General features: G+C 39.4%; 2 protein-coding genes across 4 annotated transcripts in view; one reads left to right on the plus strand and one right to left on the minus strand.

The window, feature by feature from the left end:
- Positions 1-5870, minus strand: part of tom1l2a (target of myb1 like 2 membrane trafficking protein a) — a 32117-nt gene extending 26247 nt beyond the window's left edge. For both annotated transcript variants that reach the window (XM_074697202.1, XM_074697201.1), the window contains exons 1-2: positions 5754-5870; positions 168-252 (exon numbers count right to left, since the gene is read on the minus strand). In XM_074697202.1, the coding sequence (XP_074553303.1) occupies positions 168-252; positions 5754-5805 (137 nt within the window). In that variant the 5' untranslated portion in view covers positions 5806-5870. The remainder of the gene's footprint in view (positions 1-167; positions 253-5753) is intronic.
- A 1149-nt stretch (positions 5871-7019) lies between these two features.
- drc3 (dynein regulatory complex subunit 3) lies at positions 7020-13899 on the plus strand. 2 transcript variants are annotated; one of them, XM_074697070.1, is made up of 13 exons: positions 7020-7393; positions 7478-7594; positions 7676-7842; positions 8587-8733; positions 8836-8898; positions 8985-9097; positions 12066-12228; positions 12314-12418; positions 12508-12639; positions 12938-13008; positions 13207-13330; positions 13448-13579; positions 13705-13899. In XM_074697070.1, exons 1-13 carry the CDS (start codon positions 7201-7203, stop codon positions 13801-13803), a joined length of 1626 nt encoding a protein of 541 aa, XP_074553171.1. In that variant the 5' UTR covers positions 7020-7200; the 3' UTR covers positions 13804-13899. The 2 variants fall into 2 exon arrangements, with proteins under 2 accessions (XP_074553171.1, XP_074553172.1); XM_074697071.1 differs by lacking the exon at positions 8587-8733.
- The last annotated feature ends 328 nt before the right edge of the window (positions 13900-14227 follow it).

The following is a 14227-nucleotide window of genomic DNA, read 5'->3' on the forward strand; positions in this document are numbered from 1 at the left end:
TAAATGGCGGAGCCATGCTGTTTACTCTATATACAGTCTATGCCGTTGACACACTGCTGGTTCGGTCGCTACGACTATTGAGCAACTGAAGAACCTTTCACTTTTCCGAAAATGATCCAAAGTAATAACACAACGGTTGTTGATTTTTGGAAGGTGTAGCAGCTCACCCTTCCTCTGTCTCATTTATAATATCGCAGATCTCCATGTTGAGGGTCCAGTCCTCGTTCTGTAGACCTCCATCTGTGGCCTTCTCTGCAAAATGATAAAGAAAACAATTATTACTTTAACATTCTTGTTTCTCTCAAGTGTTCAACACATTTATTTCTATTGCAAACAAATAAAGAAGAATAACTCAAAGAAAAAAATAAGAAATTAAATCTTAAAAGAACAAGAACTACAGGAAGTCACTTCAGGAGAGTAAAGGTGTGGCTTGTCTGTCCTGGTGAGATCCAATAATAGTCTCTCAGCAAACTAATCGGTTAAAGGGTTGAGATGAGGGTTTAGGTCAGGGATCAGGAGACAGATCAGAACAGCATGGTTCTTATTTACTTTCCTCAGCATTGCCTCCTATAGAAAACCTTATGTAATATAAAATATGGTCACCACCTGTTGCTGGAATCTGCAAAGCTGTGCTAAATTCCCTGACAGAACAAAGCAGTGAACTTGAAACAGCTGACAGAGGACTTATTTTTTACAGAGACCAACTTTTTCTTTCCTACTTCTTGCTACCATCTAAAATTCTAAAGGCAGAACTCTGTGGTTCAGACTGTGTGGGGCTACAGTGATGAATTGACTGCGTTCTTTGCTTTTCCTCTCCCTTCCTCTCCTCTCTGCTGAATTTATCCATCATATCTGTGACAGAGGATGTCTCCCAGGTTGGCAGTCGTGTGGGGAGAGATTCAGAGTGAAACAAAAAGAAGAAGTTTGGAGTCAAAGTGAGCTGTGACTGACACCCAATAGATTCTCATTAGATGATTCTCAAGCTGGGACAGGAGGAGCTCCTCTTCCTGAGGCCCAGAGGCCCCGAGCAGGCTGTCATGCCCCAGCTATGAGCGTCTCACTGGGGTGCTTTGCTTTCCTTTTGGGGGGCCTGACACTGGACAAAACTGACAGCTATGACTAATTCATGCTCTCGCCCCTGTGTCTGATCAACTTGTCACAGACTGGGTAAGGAGACAGACAGGGACCTTCTTCTTTTATTCATAGACTGCAAAAACAATTATCTTGAACAAAAAGCCATAAGCTAAAAGTTGAGAGTCAGGGACATCCAGTTTAATCCCTTCAAGCAGAAACCCAGGGCAGAGCAAGACGTGAACAAGAGGTAAAAAAATCTGATCTCATCATGTGAAATGAGCCAACAGGACACTGTACAATCACAGCCTTGCTAATGATGTTAAAAGACTGCTTAGTGCATTCATTCATGGCGTTGTGTCAACCACAACCCCCCTCCCATTCCTGGGAATCGACACCACACCAGTGAAGCCAGTCCATCACATGGCTTTAACAGTGGCAGGCTGTGCCACGCACCGCCAACAAATCTCTACCCCTCTGTGGCTCCATCTCTCTTCCTTTCTCTACACATATTCTCCTCTTTCTTAGTTAAACTAACCCATTTTTCCTGCTTTTATGAAAATTAGACAGAGGAGAAGTTTTAAATTATTATCTGATAGCCACAAGCTGCTCATCTGGGTCAAGGTTGTCCAAACATTTTTCTTAAAAAGAAAGTCACTGGGTGGTGTCAAACATACTCGTACCATCATCACAGACTGATGACATCACACCTCACCAGTCCCTCAATTGTCTCTTGATACCAGATGATAAATGATCTGTAGGCCTGTCACGATAACATATTTTGCTAGACGATAATTTTCCAAAATATTATTGCTGATAAACAATATTATTGTCAATATTATTTTGATTTTTTTCCATTTTTTCGTTGATGTAATTATGATAAATGGGATAATAAAGTGAGTACACCATATCAAAAGCAAGAAACTTTAATTTCTTAAGAGTATTTAACTGTAATTAAAAGGTCAGGATCTTTTAAATAAAATAAATTAAACATAAAATATAATAAATTTAACAAACAAGAAAGAGAAAAAAATACAATGAAAATGAAATGGACTCTCTTTTAGAAAAAAATACATATCAATGAAAATAATTAATGCTTATCGAAAACAATAAAACATAGACCCTGTCTGTAAAGAAAAAACGAAACTCCAAAAAAAAAAAAACAACAACAATAAAAACTGTAGCCTAAATAAAAGGGAGTTTATACAGTTCCTGAATTGTTTGAAACATGTACTTTTTCCCAGTCAATCCGTACTGTCTGTCAAACATTTTGAACATTTCTGGCTTTCAACCGTATTGAAGGGCTGCATTTCTTTGGCAATGTAGCTTTCTTTGAGCGCCCACCATTTGGCGCTTTTATTTCTATTTACTTTGCAGACCAAAAGCCTCAGTAAGAGCGGATTGTCAAAGAACAAGGCTCCGCTGCACCTCTCCTTCTTCTTCTTCTTCGTCGCCACTATTTTCAAACAAATGCGACATATCAGCTCATTGGTGTTCATGAGCTCACACTTTGTTCATTCTGATAAAAACAAAATATTCCCACACTGGGACTGTGGCAGGCAGCTCAAGAACCATATCTTTCGTGTGTTACCTCCTTACCCCTCAGGGCGCTCGCTTCAGCTCTCTCTGTGTGTACGCGCAAGCAGGCCCGTCGCAAAAGATGCCAAAGATCGCATTTTTGACAGATGCTCACTCTGCTATAAATCCGCTAAATCCGCTATAGAACCTTTGCACCCCGGTGTTAGGAAAGATAGACGTAGTGAGCCATCTTCTCATTCAGCCTCTTTGGAAAGAGAAGAGGAAAACAAACATGCATGCACGTGTCAGGTTATCGAGGCTGGCAAACTTACCGAGGACGTTTTTATTTATCGTTCGGTTAATTGATTTATTGATTATTGTGACAGGCCTAATGATCAGTTTTCTGCAGTGTTACGTGCTGCAAAGACATGAGCAAATTCTGCTTCTTCTCAAGGACAATGTTCTCCATTAGGGGGTGATATGGGGAAAATATGTCAGGATTTTTTTATATCAGAATCAAAACTGGATTTTGTTATGATTTTTTTTCATGTTTTAAGACTGTTTTGTCCTGAAAACATTTTAAGTTTAAAATTTTCTCCTCTGCTTCATATCTTGTGCTTTCTGCCCCATTTATAACTTTAATTTCGTTATTTATCCTCTGATATGTTTTTTGATCAGAATCCTTTTTATTATTGTTTTTCATTCCCTGGTGCACATATCTTTGCAAACTATCCATTAGGGATGCCCCGATACAGATTTTTTGACTTCCGATCTGGTCCGATTTTTTCATCATGTGTTTTGCAGATACTGATACGATACCAATGGGTGATTCTATTGTAAATGAAGAATCACATTTGTTGTATTGAAGTGAGCCCTGTTGGTACCTCCTGGAGGAACACTCACTTTACAAATGTTGCAAGACGCTGTTTTACTATCATTGCTTTCCAAAGAGAAGTAGCCCCACACAGGGGACATGTTTGCAACATAGTTTGATTTACAGCAGCTGTAAAGCATGACGGTGCCGAAAACATGTGAAAATTGAATCGGTCCCGCTCACATAACTAAATCCGAGGCTATCTGATCCTTCAAAACTAGCCATACTGAGTGCGATACTGCTCAGTGTATGGAATCGGGACATCCGTCCATCACTGTCAAAGGCACTTCAAGGAAATAAATGAGCTTAATGGCATCTTTCATAATGCATCCACCCACATACGGTTTTATCCCTGTCCATCTTTCTAGCATTGTTTTTAATTTAAGCAGATCTGGTGCTCTGCCATTATTGTGTAAAGTCCTGCTGCATCAGGGAGATGCAGACACCTGGTTGCACAACCTGCACAGGGGAGCAGTTTTAGGACAGAGATCAGGGTCAGGCTGAAGTAGCAGCTTGCTTCTCTGAGAAAAGTGAAAGTCTAAGATGGGCTGCATATAATAAGCTGGATGTATGACCTTAAAGTAACTCTGAAACAAAATTCTTTAAAAAGTATTGAAAGTTAGTGCGTGAGGAGTGGACATTTTAGATGACATGGCGTGCAACACTCAAGGCCAGAGGTCATACCCTAAGGCTCTCTAAACCTCAAACTTGTCCCTCCTCTTGGAGGGATAAGCTGTTTTTTCCTCCCAGTGATCTAAGACACTTGATTAAAGCATGCCACGTTCTGTCTGAAGTGAGAGGAGGATGTGTTTGGTAAAACCTCAAGGATCCCTGATATCTACACAGACTGTTCCTTATTTATAAAACAGCTTGTTCTACTTTAACTCATAGGAGAAAATATGTTATCAATAAATGCTTCTGGGAGAGCAGCTGGATTTATGTTCACAAATGTTCGTGAGATGAAAAAATAAGGAATCAGGAAGTGGAGGACTGCCTAAAACTAGGGCTGTAAAAAAGTGAATTTATAATGTTTAAAGTCAAGAATATGTTAGGCTTTTAGGCGGATGGTAGTGCTGCAGGTTATTGGAAAGAGCTGACATAGCAAGCTTCCTTTTTGAGATGCTGTATAAAGAAGTAACCCATGTAAATGTGCATATGCCTCATTGTTGCCTTCCTCTAACAAAACAAAAAAAGACGTATTTCTTATTGTACTGCACTGGTTTCAGCCTTTTTTGGTAATACCATCTGACTTTTTAATATGTTTCTCCCAAATTTAACAAGTTAAATATTCAATTTTACTGTGCAGTAAGTGGATACATCCTCATCAATTAGACCTACAAAGTAAAACAAGAGCGCACAGTTGCACCCAAACTTCACTGTTTTCTTACTCATTCAATCTTAAGATTGAATTCTTATTTTATCAATTTCAACAACACAAAAGTTGTAGTTTCAAATTAAAACAATAATAGTAGTGAAAATGACACGGCCACCAAGCAGACTAAGTGGAAAGAAACCAAATCCAGCTCAAACAAAACAACACATGACCATAACATGATCCTCTACAAAAGTAGTATTTGTAGTTTTGATAAGTTACACAAATATAAGGCTCCTTTACTACATCAACATCTTTAATGATGCCTTTTTTTTCTTTCTTTCTTTTTTGCAAAGGAAAAAGACACTTTTTAGGGATGTCAATGAGAAACCTCTTTGTTAAAGCGTGCCTTTTCTTATGACAAGGGACAGCCAAGTCACGGTAGTGTCAAAGTGTTCAGGGTTAGTTTTCCTTGCAGACAGTTCTGCAAACAAACCACATGCAAGCACAGATGAAACCACACCAAAGAATGTGTTTAGCAACGTTGCAAATCGCCCAAGAAGCACAACACAGGCCTCTGAGATTTACAACTGCACCAACTTGGCTGACCAAACAGTGTGGTCATCAGTTCTTCAGGACTTTTATGACATTTTGAACCTTGACATGGCAACGATTCTGCAAGTCACCCTAAACCCTTAACAGTTCAGTTTCACTGCCGAGCCTCTCCTATTTTATTCTCTAACTAGCATCTGAAATTAAAACGGAGTTAGATTGGGTTATGTGGCTAACATTAGCTGAAAGCCCATTCCAAGTAGATGACGTTTGCTGCGATGATGCTTGCTAGCAGGCTATTTCCACTGGCGACACCTCAGGGTACCATTAATCCCGCTATAAATCACAGAGTACATGTCCACGCTCAATTTAAACAAAGCAATGGTAAAATAACATCTCTAGAATATAATGTTAACGAAACCGTACCTATGCACTGGCCCACAGGAGTGCTGTATGGATTGCCAAGTAAGAACTCCATTTTGACAACAAACTATCCGCTCGGGAATGACAGAAGCTGAGGCCCACAGGCTGCACTACTATGTCCCGCCCTCAGCGTAATCCTATTGGCCAAGTGGACACAACTCTTAACATGACTGGTTGTATTCGATAAAGTTGGTTCACGTCAGAGTTGGGGGCGGGGCGTCTCATGGGCGAAATTAATCCTTTTCTCCCGTCTGCAATAATGCAAACGAATTGATGTTAAACTCCGATGTTTAAGCGATTAAACTGCGATAATCTCCACTCAGACAATTTCTGACGATTGAAAAAGAGAGAGACTCAAAGAATTATACAGGATAGGATCAGATTGTTGTCTATGAATTGCAACTTCATCTCACTAAACCCACCGATAAAATTAACTACCTGGTCAAATCACCCAGTAATTGCAATCACATTAGCTATAAATATTAAGAATCAACTAAACTTTATATCATTAACACTTCATAGATAACCGAGAGCAGCTCCATTTAGTAAAAAGCTGGCTCAAGGAGCAGTGTGTTTCATCTGGCACGTCAATGGTTCATTGTACCCCTGAAAAAATAAACATTTTCGTTTCAGTGAACATAACTAAGTTACCTATTAGGGCCTGACTACAGATACAGAAATGTATGAAATTTGGAACCCACGAGTAACCAAACTCTTCCTCCTTTGTGTTCACCTACTCTTTTCTTTAATAGATAAATAAATTAAAAAATATATATGTATTTATTTAATGAAGAAAATATACAGGACAATCTACTGACCGCTCATCAGCGTGAGCCGGATGTTACGTTTGATCGGCTGCCGAATTGAAGCTACGTTCAAAGACATGTTCGTGTATGTGCGGTTAAAACATCGCTATAAGCTGGAAATGTGCTAGAATTCTTTGACATAACGTGAATTATTAATTAAATGAATACTTAAATGATTAATCGATGATTTAAAAAGATAATTGAAGCAGAACTATGACGCAACGTCTACAATTTCATTAAAAACACGCATGATGTTGTTGGCTACTCTTCAGTCATTTGAAAATGTTTCACCAAAAGAAATCAAACACCACGAATATCCCTCTGTTATCTAAACTCAAAGTTAAATTGTTTTTATTGCTATCAAATACTTAGAGGATCGTTGTATAAGAAAAGGGTGTGTTAAAGTTCAGTCATTCGTGCGTTCTTGAACGCACCTTACCATCTAACTGTTGCTGTGTAACGGTATGTAAACAAAGCATGGGAATCGGTTAATTTTTACTTTATCTTGTTATAAACAGCTGTGTTGTCTATTTGGAGGGTCTTTTGTGTCGTAAACATATATAGAAAAAAAGCTTTTAGTGAATGTTTTGCACATTTGTCTGATAAACCCAACAATTTAAGCTCTAAACTAACAAACGTTTTCTATGCGCGTACCTTGGCAGAAAAAAAACGAATTCATGGATAGTTTTCGTAAGGAAATTGTACCCATTATAATTGATGAAAACATGCTTAAGGAGGCTGTAATGGGGCAAATTACCGATGATGAGGAAAATCTCATCGTGAAGACAGAGGGAATCCACTTCAATGAAGTCATTCATCTTAGTCTTGGAAATAGAGGTAAGAAGCAGAGATACAGTTGTAGATTGATCTGATAAAGAGGGACTTTGGTATTTTGGATTTTGTCTGATTTTCCCTTGTCAGATATCATGATGATTGCTTACATGTGGGATTTCACATCGCTTGAAGACCTTTATTTGGCCCACAACCTCATAGAGAAGATTGAAGGCCTGAACCATCTTTTCAGCCTAAAATGTCTAGGTAAGACCTCTGGATTGCTTGTGTTTGTAATATCCACCAAGCCACAATGAGTGATGACATCTCCATGTTTGTGGTTTATAGATCTGTCATTCAACCACATAGAAAAAATTGAGGGCTTGGAGTCTCTGCGTAAGCTTGAGTTCTTGGATCTATCAAACAACAGGATCTCTGTCATCGAAAACATGGACACACTTGAGAACCTCACTGAATTTTGCATTGAGAACAATGTTATCAGACAGATGCATAATGTAAGTCTTTTCTTGCATGGATATTGCACTTTTTGATGTTCTAATACAACTGTGTCACATTTGAGTTTAAAGATGCCGTGAGGGGGATCTGTTTTAACTGGACTGTCTCGCCACCTTCTGGCCAGGATTCTCACACACACTGTCGTAAAGATGTCACTTTTAACAAGACGTGTTTGAATTTAATGGAGATTGGATCAAAAACATATTTCTTTGTTCAAGACAAATTTTCATCTACCAAGCAGAGCTAACGTAACCTCACTCTTCATTTTATTGATAGACTCTCAAGTTTGAACAGACCACTGCAGAATAACTGCTGCATGTTGGTTGGAATGAACATTAGCACAAACAGTTTAGCCGTTTTAGCCTTTAGCTTGTGCTCTATCTCTCTCCTGTTTATCTTTCTTCTGCTCTTCTGTCCTTTTTCTGTCAGACAGTTAGGCTCCAGTGTCCACCATCACTACAAAATTAATCACAGAAATCGTCTTCAGCAGAGAAAAACACAGATTCCTCTTTTCACTTCTAAACTTAATCAGCCAGTGTGGTGTTGTCATAGAAACTTAAACATAGCTAAGAACTAGCATTTCGAAACAGCCTGTATTGGCACTAATAATCTCATTTTAAGGTGTGGATTACAATCCAAACAGGAGACTTTTACAAGATCACTAAGAAACTCCTCACAGCCCCTTTAAGAATTTAATGCCACTGACTGACTATGATCTAATATTGACTGAACTCATTTTGAAGGTGCTTAACCTCAGGAAGTCTAAAAAACTGGGAACTCTCAAACTATCAGGAAATCCTGTCTGTGAAGAAAATGAATACAAACTTTTCATTGTAGCCTGCTTACCAAATTTGATGTACTTGGACGACATAGTAATTGACGAAGACATAGTAAGTAGTCATCTTCTTTCAATGAAACATTTACAAGTGATTATTTGTCAGAACATGCTAAAGTTTCTCAATGAGTTGCCAACCACATGTGTTTATGTGCAGAAACAGGAAGCATTGAAGGTCAAAATTGTCCAGAACGAAATGACATCTGAGGCAGTACACGAGGTAAAGTATGCTTCAAACTGACAACCAATCCCATCCCATTGAGCTCTCAATATGCACAGTGTGTTGACAATTTCCTCTATAAGCAGAATGACTTTGTGAGGTTCCTGAATGGGTGTTTTCCATCTGGGAGCATGTTCAAAGAAGATCCAGAGGCAGAGACACTCCACTGTGTACCTGAAATGGCTCAAGTGATGGACCAGTATCTTTTTGTCTTATTCATTCTAAAAAAAAAAAGTACAATCTTTGGTTAAATGTACAGAGAAAAGGTTAGATTTCAGTTGATGTCAGATGAATTGTTAACATGCTGCTGAAACTGTTTTGTTGAACATTTTTGGCAGATTCCCAACAAGTGCTAAAAAAGCAGATTCTTTGCTACAGGGTGGGCCAGAAAGATTTACCTGTCCTATATCTCTATTTTGTTTGCTTAGCTTTTGTCTAGAAACTTAAAATTTTGGATAGTTTCTCTTAAAAAGCATAGCTTTTGATGTACCTGAATTCATTTGTTTACTCCTGATGATTGTGAAGTATGGCATCAAAGGGTAAGCGCGACCAGATTGTGGCCTTGAAGGAGGCCGGACTGACAACAATGCAAATCATGAAAAAGGTGAATGTTTGTCCTAAGATTGTCTACAATGACGTGAAACAATACAAGGAGACTGGCAATACCACCAGCAAGCCAATCCCTGGAAGATAACGTTCAGTCCGGACCAAAAGGGTTGTTGAGATGGTGAGGAAGAGAATCCAAAGGAATCCTCGCAGGAGCATGAAGGCAACAGCAAAGGAAGTGAACATCTCAAGAACTTCATTGAGAAGAATCCTCAAACAGGATTTCAGACTGAAAGCACTAAAAATGCAACACAGACACTGATTTCAACCGCTTCTGAGAAAAAACAGCTTGACAGGGGGAAAATGATGCTGCAGGAGATCCAGAGTGCCGCAGACAAAGTCCTGGTTTGGTCTGATGAGAAGATCTTAACTGTTCAGGCAGTGGTCGATTCCCAGAATGACAGGGTTTATGCATATAGTGCACAGCACCTACCCGAAAGCTGCAGAACTCATTTTCACAGTCAGAAGCCAGCTGGAGTCATGGTGTGGGCTGCTGTTGCATCTGATGGCTCAAAGTCTCCTTTGGTCTTCATTCAGGAGGGTGTGAAAGTGAACAGCCAGGTGTACCTTCAAATGCTTGAAGAGAAAGTGTTACCTTGGTGTACCAATGCGTTTGGAAACCAGTATGTCTTCACACAAGATGGTGCACTACAACATACCTTTTGCTTAGATCCTTGTTTGGTGGGCTGGATTCTTGATTTCATAACAAACAGATCTCAGCGGGTCAGAGTCAATGGGACATTATCCAACAGTGTGTCTTCTTCTACTGGTGCCCCTCAGGGCTGTGTCTTATCTGCCTTCTTGAATATTCTCTACACCAATGACTGTCGCAGCCACTTCAACAATAGATTCATCATAAAATACGCTGATGACTCGGTTATCGTCAGCCTACTTGGTGATGATGAGGATGGCCATGGTCCAGTTCTTGAAGACTTTCTGCATTGGTATAACAGAAGTTTTTTGGAACTTAACGTTTCAAAAACAAAAGAAATTTGTGTGGATTTCACGTGTACTCCTCATATGGCTCAGAATAGTGTTGTCAATGGTCAGTTCATTGAAATTGTACCTTACCACAAATATCTGGGCACAATAATTGATGAAAAACTGAAATTTGACCTGAACACTGAGATGCTGTGTAAAAAGGGTCAGCAACGCCTTTATTGCTTGAGGAAATCAGCAAAATTCCAAGTTGATGAGACCCTGATGAAAATGTTTTACTGTGCTTACATTGAGTCTCTCCTCACCTTTTCTATTATCTGTTGGTACGGTAACCTCTGTACCAAGGATAAGAATTTCCTCAGGAAAATTGTAAAGGTGGCATCTAAAGTAGCAGGTGTCCAGCTGGACAGCCTAGATCGCATCTTTAACAGACAGGTGCTCTTGAAAGCTCTGTCTATTCGATCTGACGATGCTCACCCACTTAACTCTGAGTACAGGCTTCTCCCCTCTGGTCTGCGTCTGTATGTCCCAAGAGCTACTAAAAACAGGTACAAACACTCATTTGTTCCTGTCTCTATTCAAGCATTGAATGAGGCTGAGAGAAGAAAGTATTGATCTTAGTTCGTGTCTGCTACCTTAGCGATGTCATTGTTGATCCTACTGGCACCTAGGCACTCTTCGAGACACTGTACTTACTGGACACTGTGTGTCTTGCTATAAATTTGCGCACTTTGATGGTCACTGTGTGCCTGGAACCTACATTTTAATATTTTTTCCTACTATTTTGGCATTATTTGAATGATGAATGGCGTTTGCTGGCAGATAGCTCAGTGATATTGTCTGTGTGTATGTTATATATATTTTTATAATGTAATTTCATGTCTTGTTTGTTTTTTGTGCATCCCGCTGCAACCCAATTTGCCCTCTAGGGACACTAATAAAATTGAATCTTGAATCACCAGCTCACACATCCAATGTCACACAGACCTGGTGCAAGCAGCACTTTCCTGGCTTCTGGGACAAGAACATGTGACCTCCGTCAAGTCCGGACATCAATCCAACGGACTTTGCGTTCTGGTCTATCCTGGAGAGGGAGGTCTCAAGAGTATCTCACAGCAGTGTCACCACTTTGAAGACAGCTCTGATGAAGTCATGGTCAAAACTTGATGCAGAGACAGTGCGGCGCTCATGCCAGGCAGTGCCAGGTTGTCTACAGGCTATGATAAAGGCAAAGGGTGGCCATGTTGAGATGTAAATCTTTTTGGTGACAGAGAATAAAGAACAAAAACTGTGTTCATTTGTTATGTTTATCTGCAAGTATTTTTGGATAGTGTGGAATAAACGATGGGTTAATCTTTCTGGCCCAGCTTGTAGAATACGCACCTTACACTTGTTCATAATAAGCAAAGTCAGCGGTTGTATCACTTTCTCAAAACAATACAAAACTTAAGTTCCACACAGGTTCAGTTTTAGTTCAGATCAAGTTCAGATTTGTTCAAAGTTCCTTATGAACACAGTGAACAATGGATACATACTGGTTACTTCACGTCTCCCAGGCATACAGTCGTGTTAATAGAGAAACAAATATTTTGCAAGATGTTTTTCTTTAACCATATGTTTAGATTTGAGAAGCAAATTCAAGAGCTGTTTACAAAGATTATTACTCTAAGTCTGGCTGAACACAACCAAAGAGAAGCTGAGAGGAATTCTTTTAACAGCGTTTACACTGCAGCCATGGGAGACTACCAGAAGAAAACATCTGAAACAATACAGCAGCACCTACAGGTGAGCAGTGAGGATTACCGTGTGTTATAGGTTAGAACCTGTGTCTTATTCAACATGGAAATCTCTTGTGTTCACACCTTTGTAGAGGATGATGGAGCCGCTTCAGGAATCAGACTCAAACCCAAAGAAAAATATCACCCAGCCCTGCAACAGCCTCATGGAGAAGGAAACCTTCGTCAGCCAAACAGAGGTCAGAATGTGTTCCACCCCAGCCTCTGTTTAAAGAGACATGGTCTGGGTCTTCTTCGTCATTAATCTCTTGTGGTGACACATTCCCAGATTATGGTGAAACTAGGGAAAATATCAGACCTAGAAGTCCTGAAGGAAAGGATCAACCATTGCAAGAATGAAAGCAGCAAGATCTCTCAAAGCCTCATGGATATGGAGCTTCTGTATGTCAGCCAAATAGCGGTAGGTTTGCGTTCCGGTTCACCTTGGGAACTGGTGACTATTGGCCAATTAAGCCCCTTTACAAACTTAATCCCACCCTTGAACACTCTCTTTACTCTTCTTGAACTATTTGAAACTTTGTGAACAAAAAATAATTCTAACATTATGAAGTTGAAAACACATTTCTGTATAATTTTCCTAAGAGACACAATATTTCAGGCATTTGATGTCACTTTATAGAGCTTACATCTGAGCATTTGTCAGTAGTGTTTTTGTGAATCTGATGTAAAGTGTGAAGTGAAGTCTTCTCTTTTTGCAGGATATTATCAAAATGCTGGATCGCACCCTCACTGACATGATTTGCAACTTCGGCGAGATAGCTGAGGGGATATATCCTTTCTAACTGTGCTCAAGAGCCTTTAATCATCTCTAAAACACCAGTTTGTTATTTTTCTCAGGGTCTCTTTCTAACTTGTTAACAAGCAGCTGAGATGCTTTTTGCCATGTTGTTTTAATGTCTGTTTGACAGTAACACCTGCACAGAAGTTTGGTGTACAGTTACCTTCTTATTCCTTGACATATTTATACATTTACTCAGTGTCGAGATATAGAGGATGAGTATTACGATAAGGTGCGGAAGGTTGCCGTCGCGACTCTGGAGAAAGTGGCAAAGGAGGAAGTGGAGATGAACATGTCCGGTGATGTTTTAATGGTGAGTGATGTTTCTATTGGATCACAATGGTAATCCAAAACAAAGAACAATCACCTCAAGAAAGACGGGATGAGAGCATGAACAGTGTCTTTTCATACCTGTGCTTTGTGAGTGCAGCTGTTCACAGACAGAGACACAGTGATGGATGCACTGGACACTGGCCATGCGAACCACCTGCGGATAATAAACGACATAGAGACTCAACTGCTTGCTCATTTTAATGCTTGGAAAGCAAAGCTCATCAAAGGGGTTGGTAGCCAAATCTAATTTAAACAAGCCAAACACATACTTGATGTAGGTCTTCTTGACAAACTACTCATCTGTACTGAATATTTCTTTTATGCATTTTCTTCTATCTCTCTATGTTATTGCAGATTCAAGACAAGGAGCTTCTTGGGAACCGAATACGCCTTGCAGATAGCCATGAATATGTGGTCCACTTGAGGGAGGAGCTGGAAAAAATACAGATGTAACCTCAGTGAAACACTTTAGCTCCAAGTCAAAAAAAAAAACAAAAAACAGAGGACATTTTTGCTGCAAAACTTGTGCAAGGAAAACGTTCAATTCACTCCAGGAAATAATTAATTTGAGAAATGATTTCAGCTATTCTTTTTTCCTACATTTTATCAACTAGATAAAATTTTCTGTCCATTATACTGTTAAAGTGTCCTGTATTATTTTCTGTTAATCTAGAAACTCAACAATAAAAGTTTAGTGGCCAGAAAATATGTCACAATAGTTGTGATTTTTTATTATTATTATTATTATTATTTTTTACATATATTTACACCATGTGCTTTAGAACCGAATACAACAAAGCTAGATACTTAGGAAGTGGTCGTTATATCATAAATCGCTTGATCAGTCTCTCGAACACTGAATGGTTAAGGCAACGTG

The sequence above is a fragment of the Halichoeres trimaculatus genome, unplaced genomic scaffold, assembly GCF_033239565.1.
Source record: "Halichoeres trimaculatus isolate MK-OKI-2021-1 unplaced genomic scaffold, fHalTri1.1 fHalTri1_scaffold_20, whole genome shotgun sequence".
Lineage (NCBI taxonomy): Eukaryota > Metazoa > Chordata > Actinopteri > Labriformes > Labridae > Halichoeres > Halichoeres trimaculatus.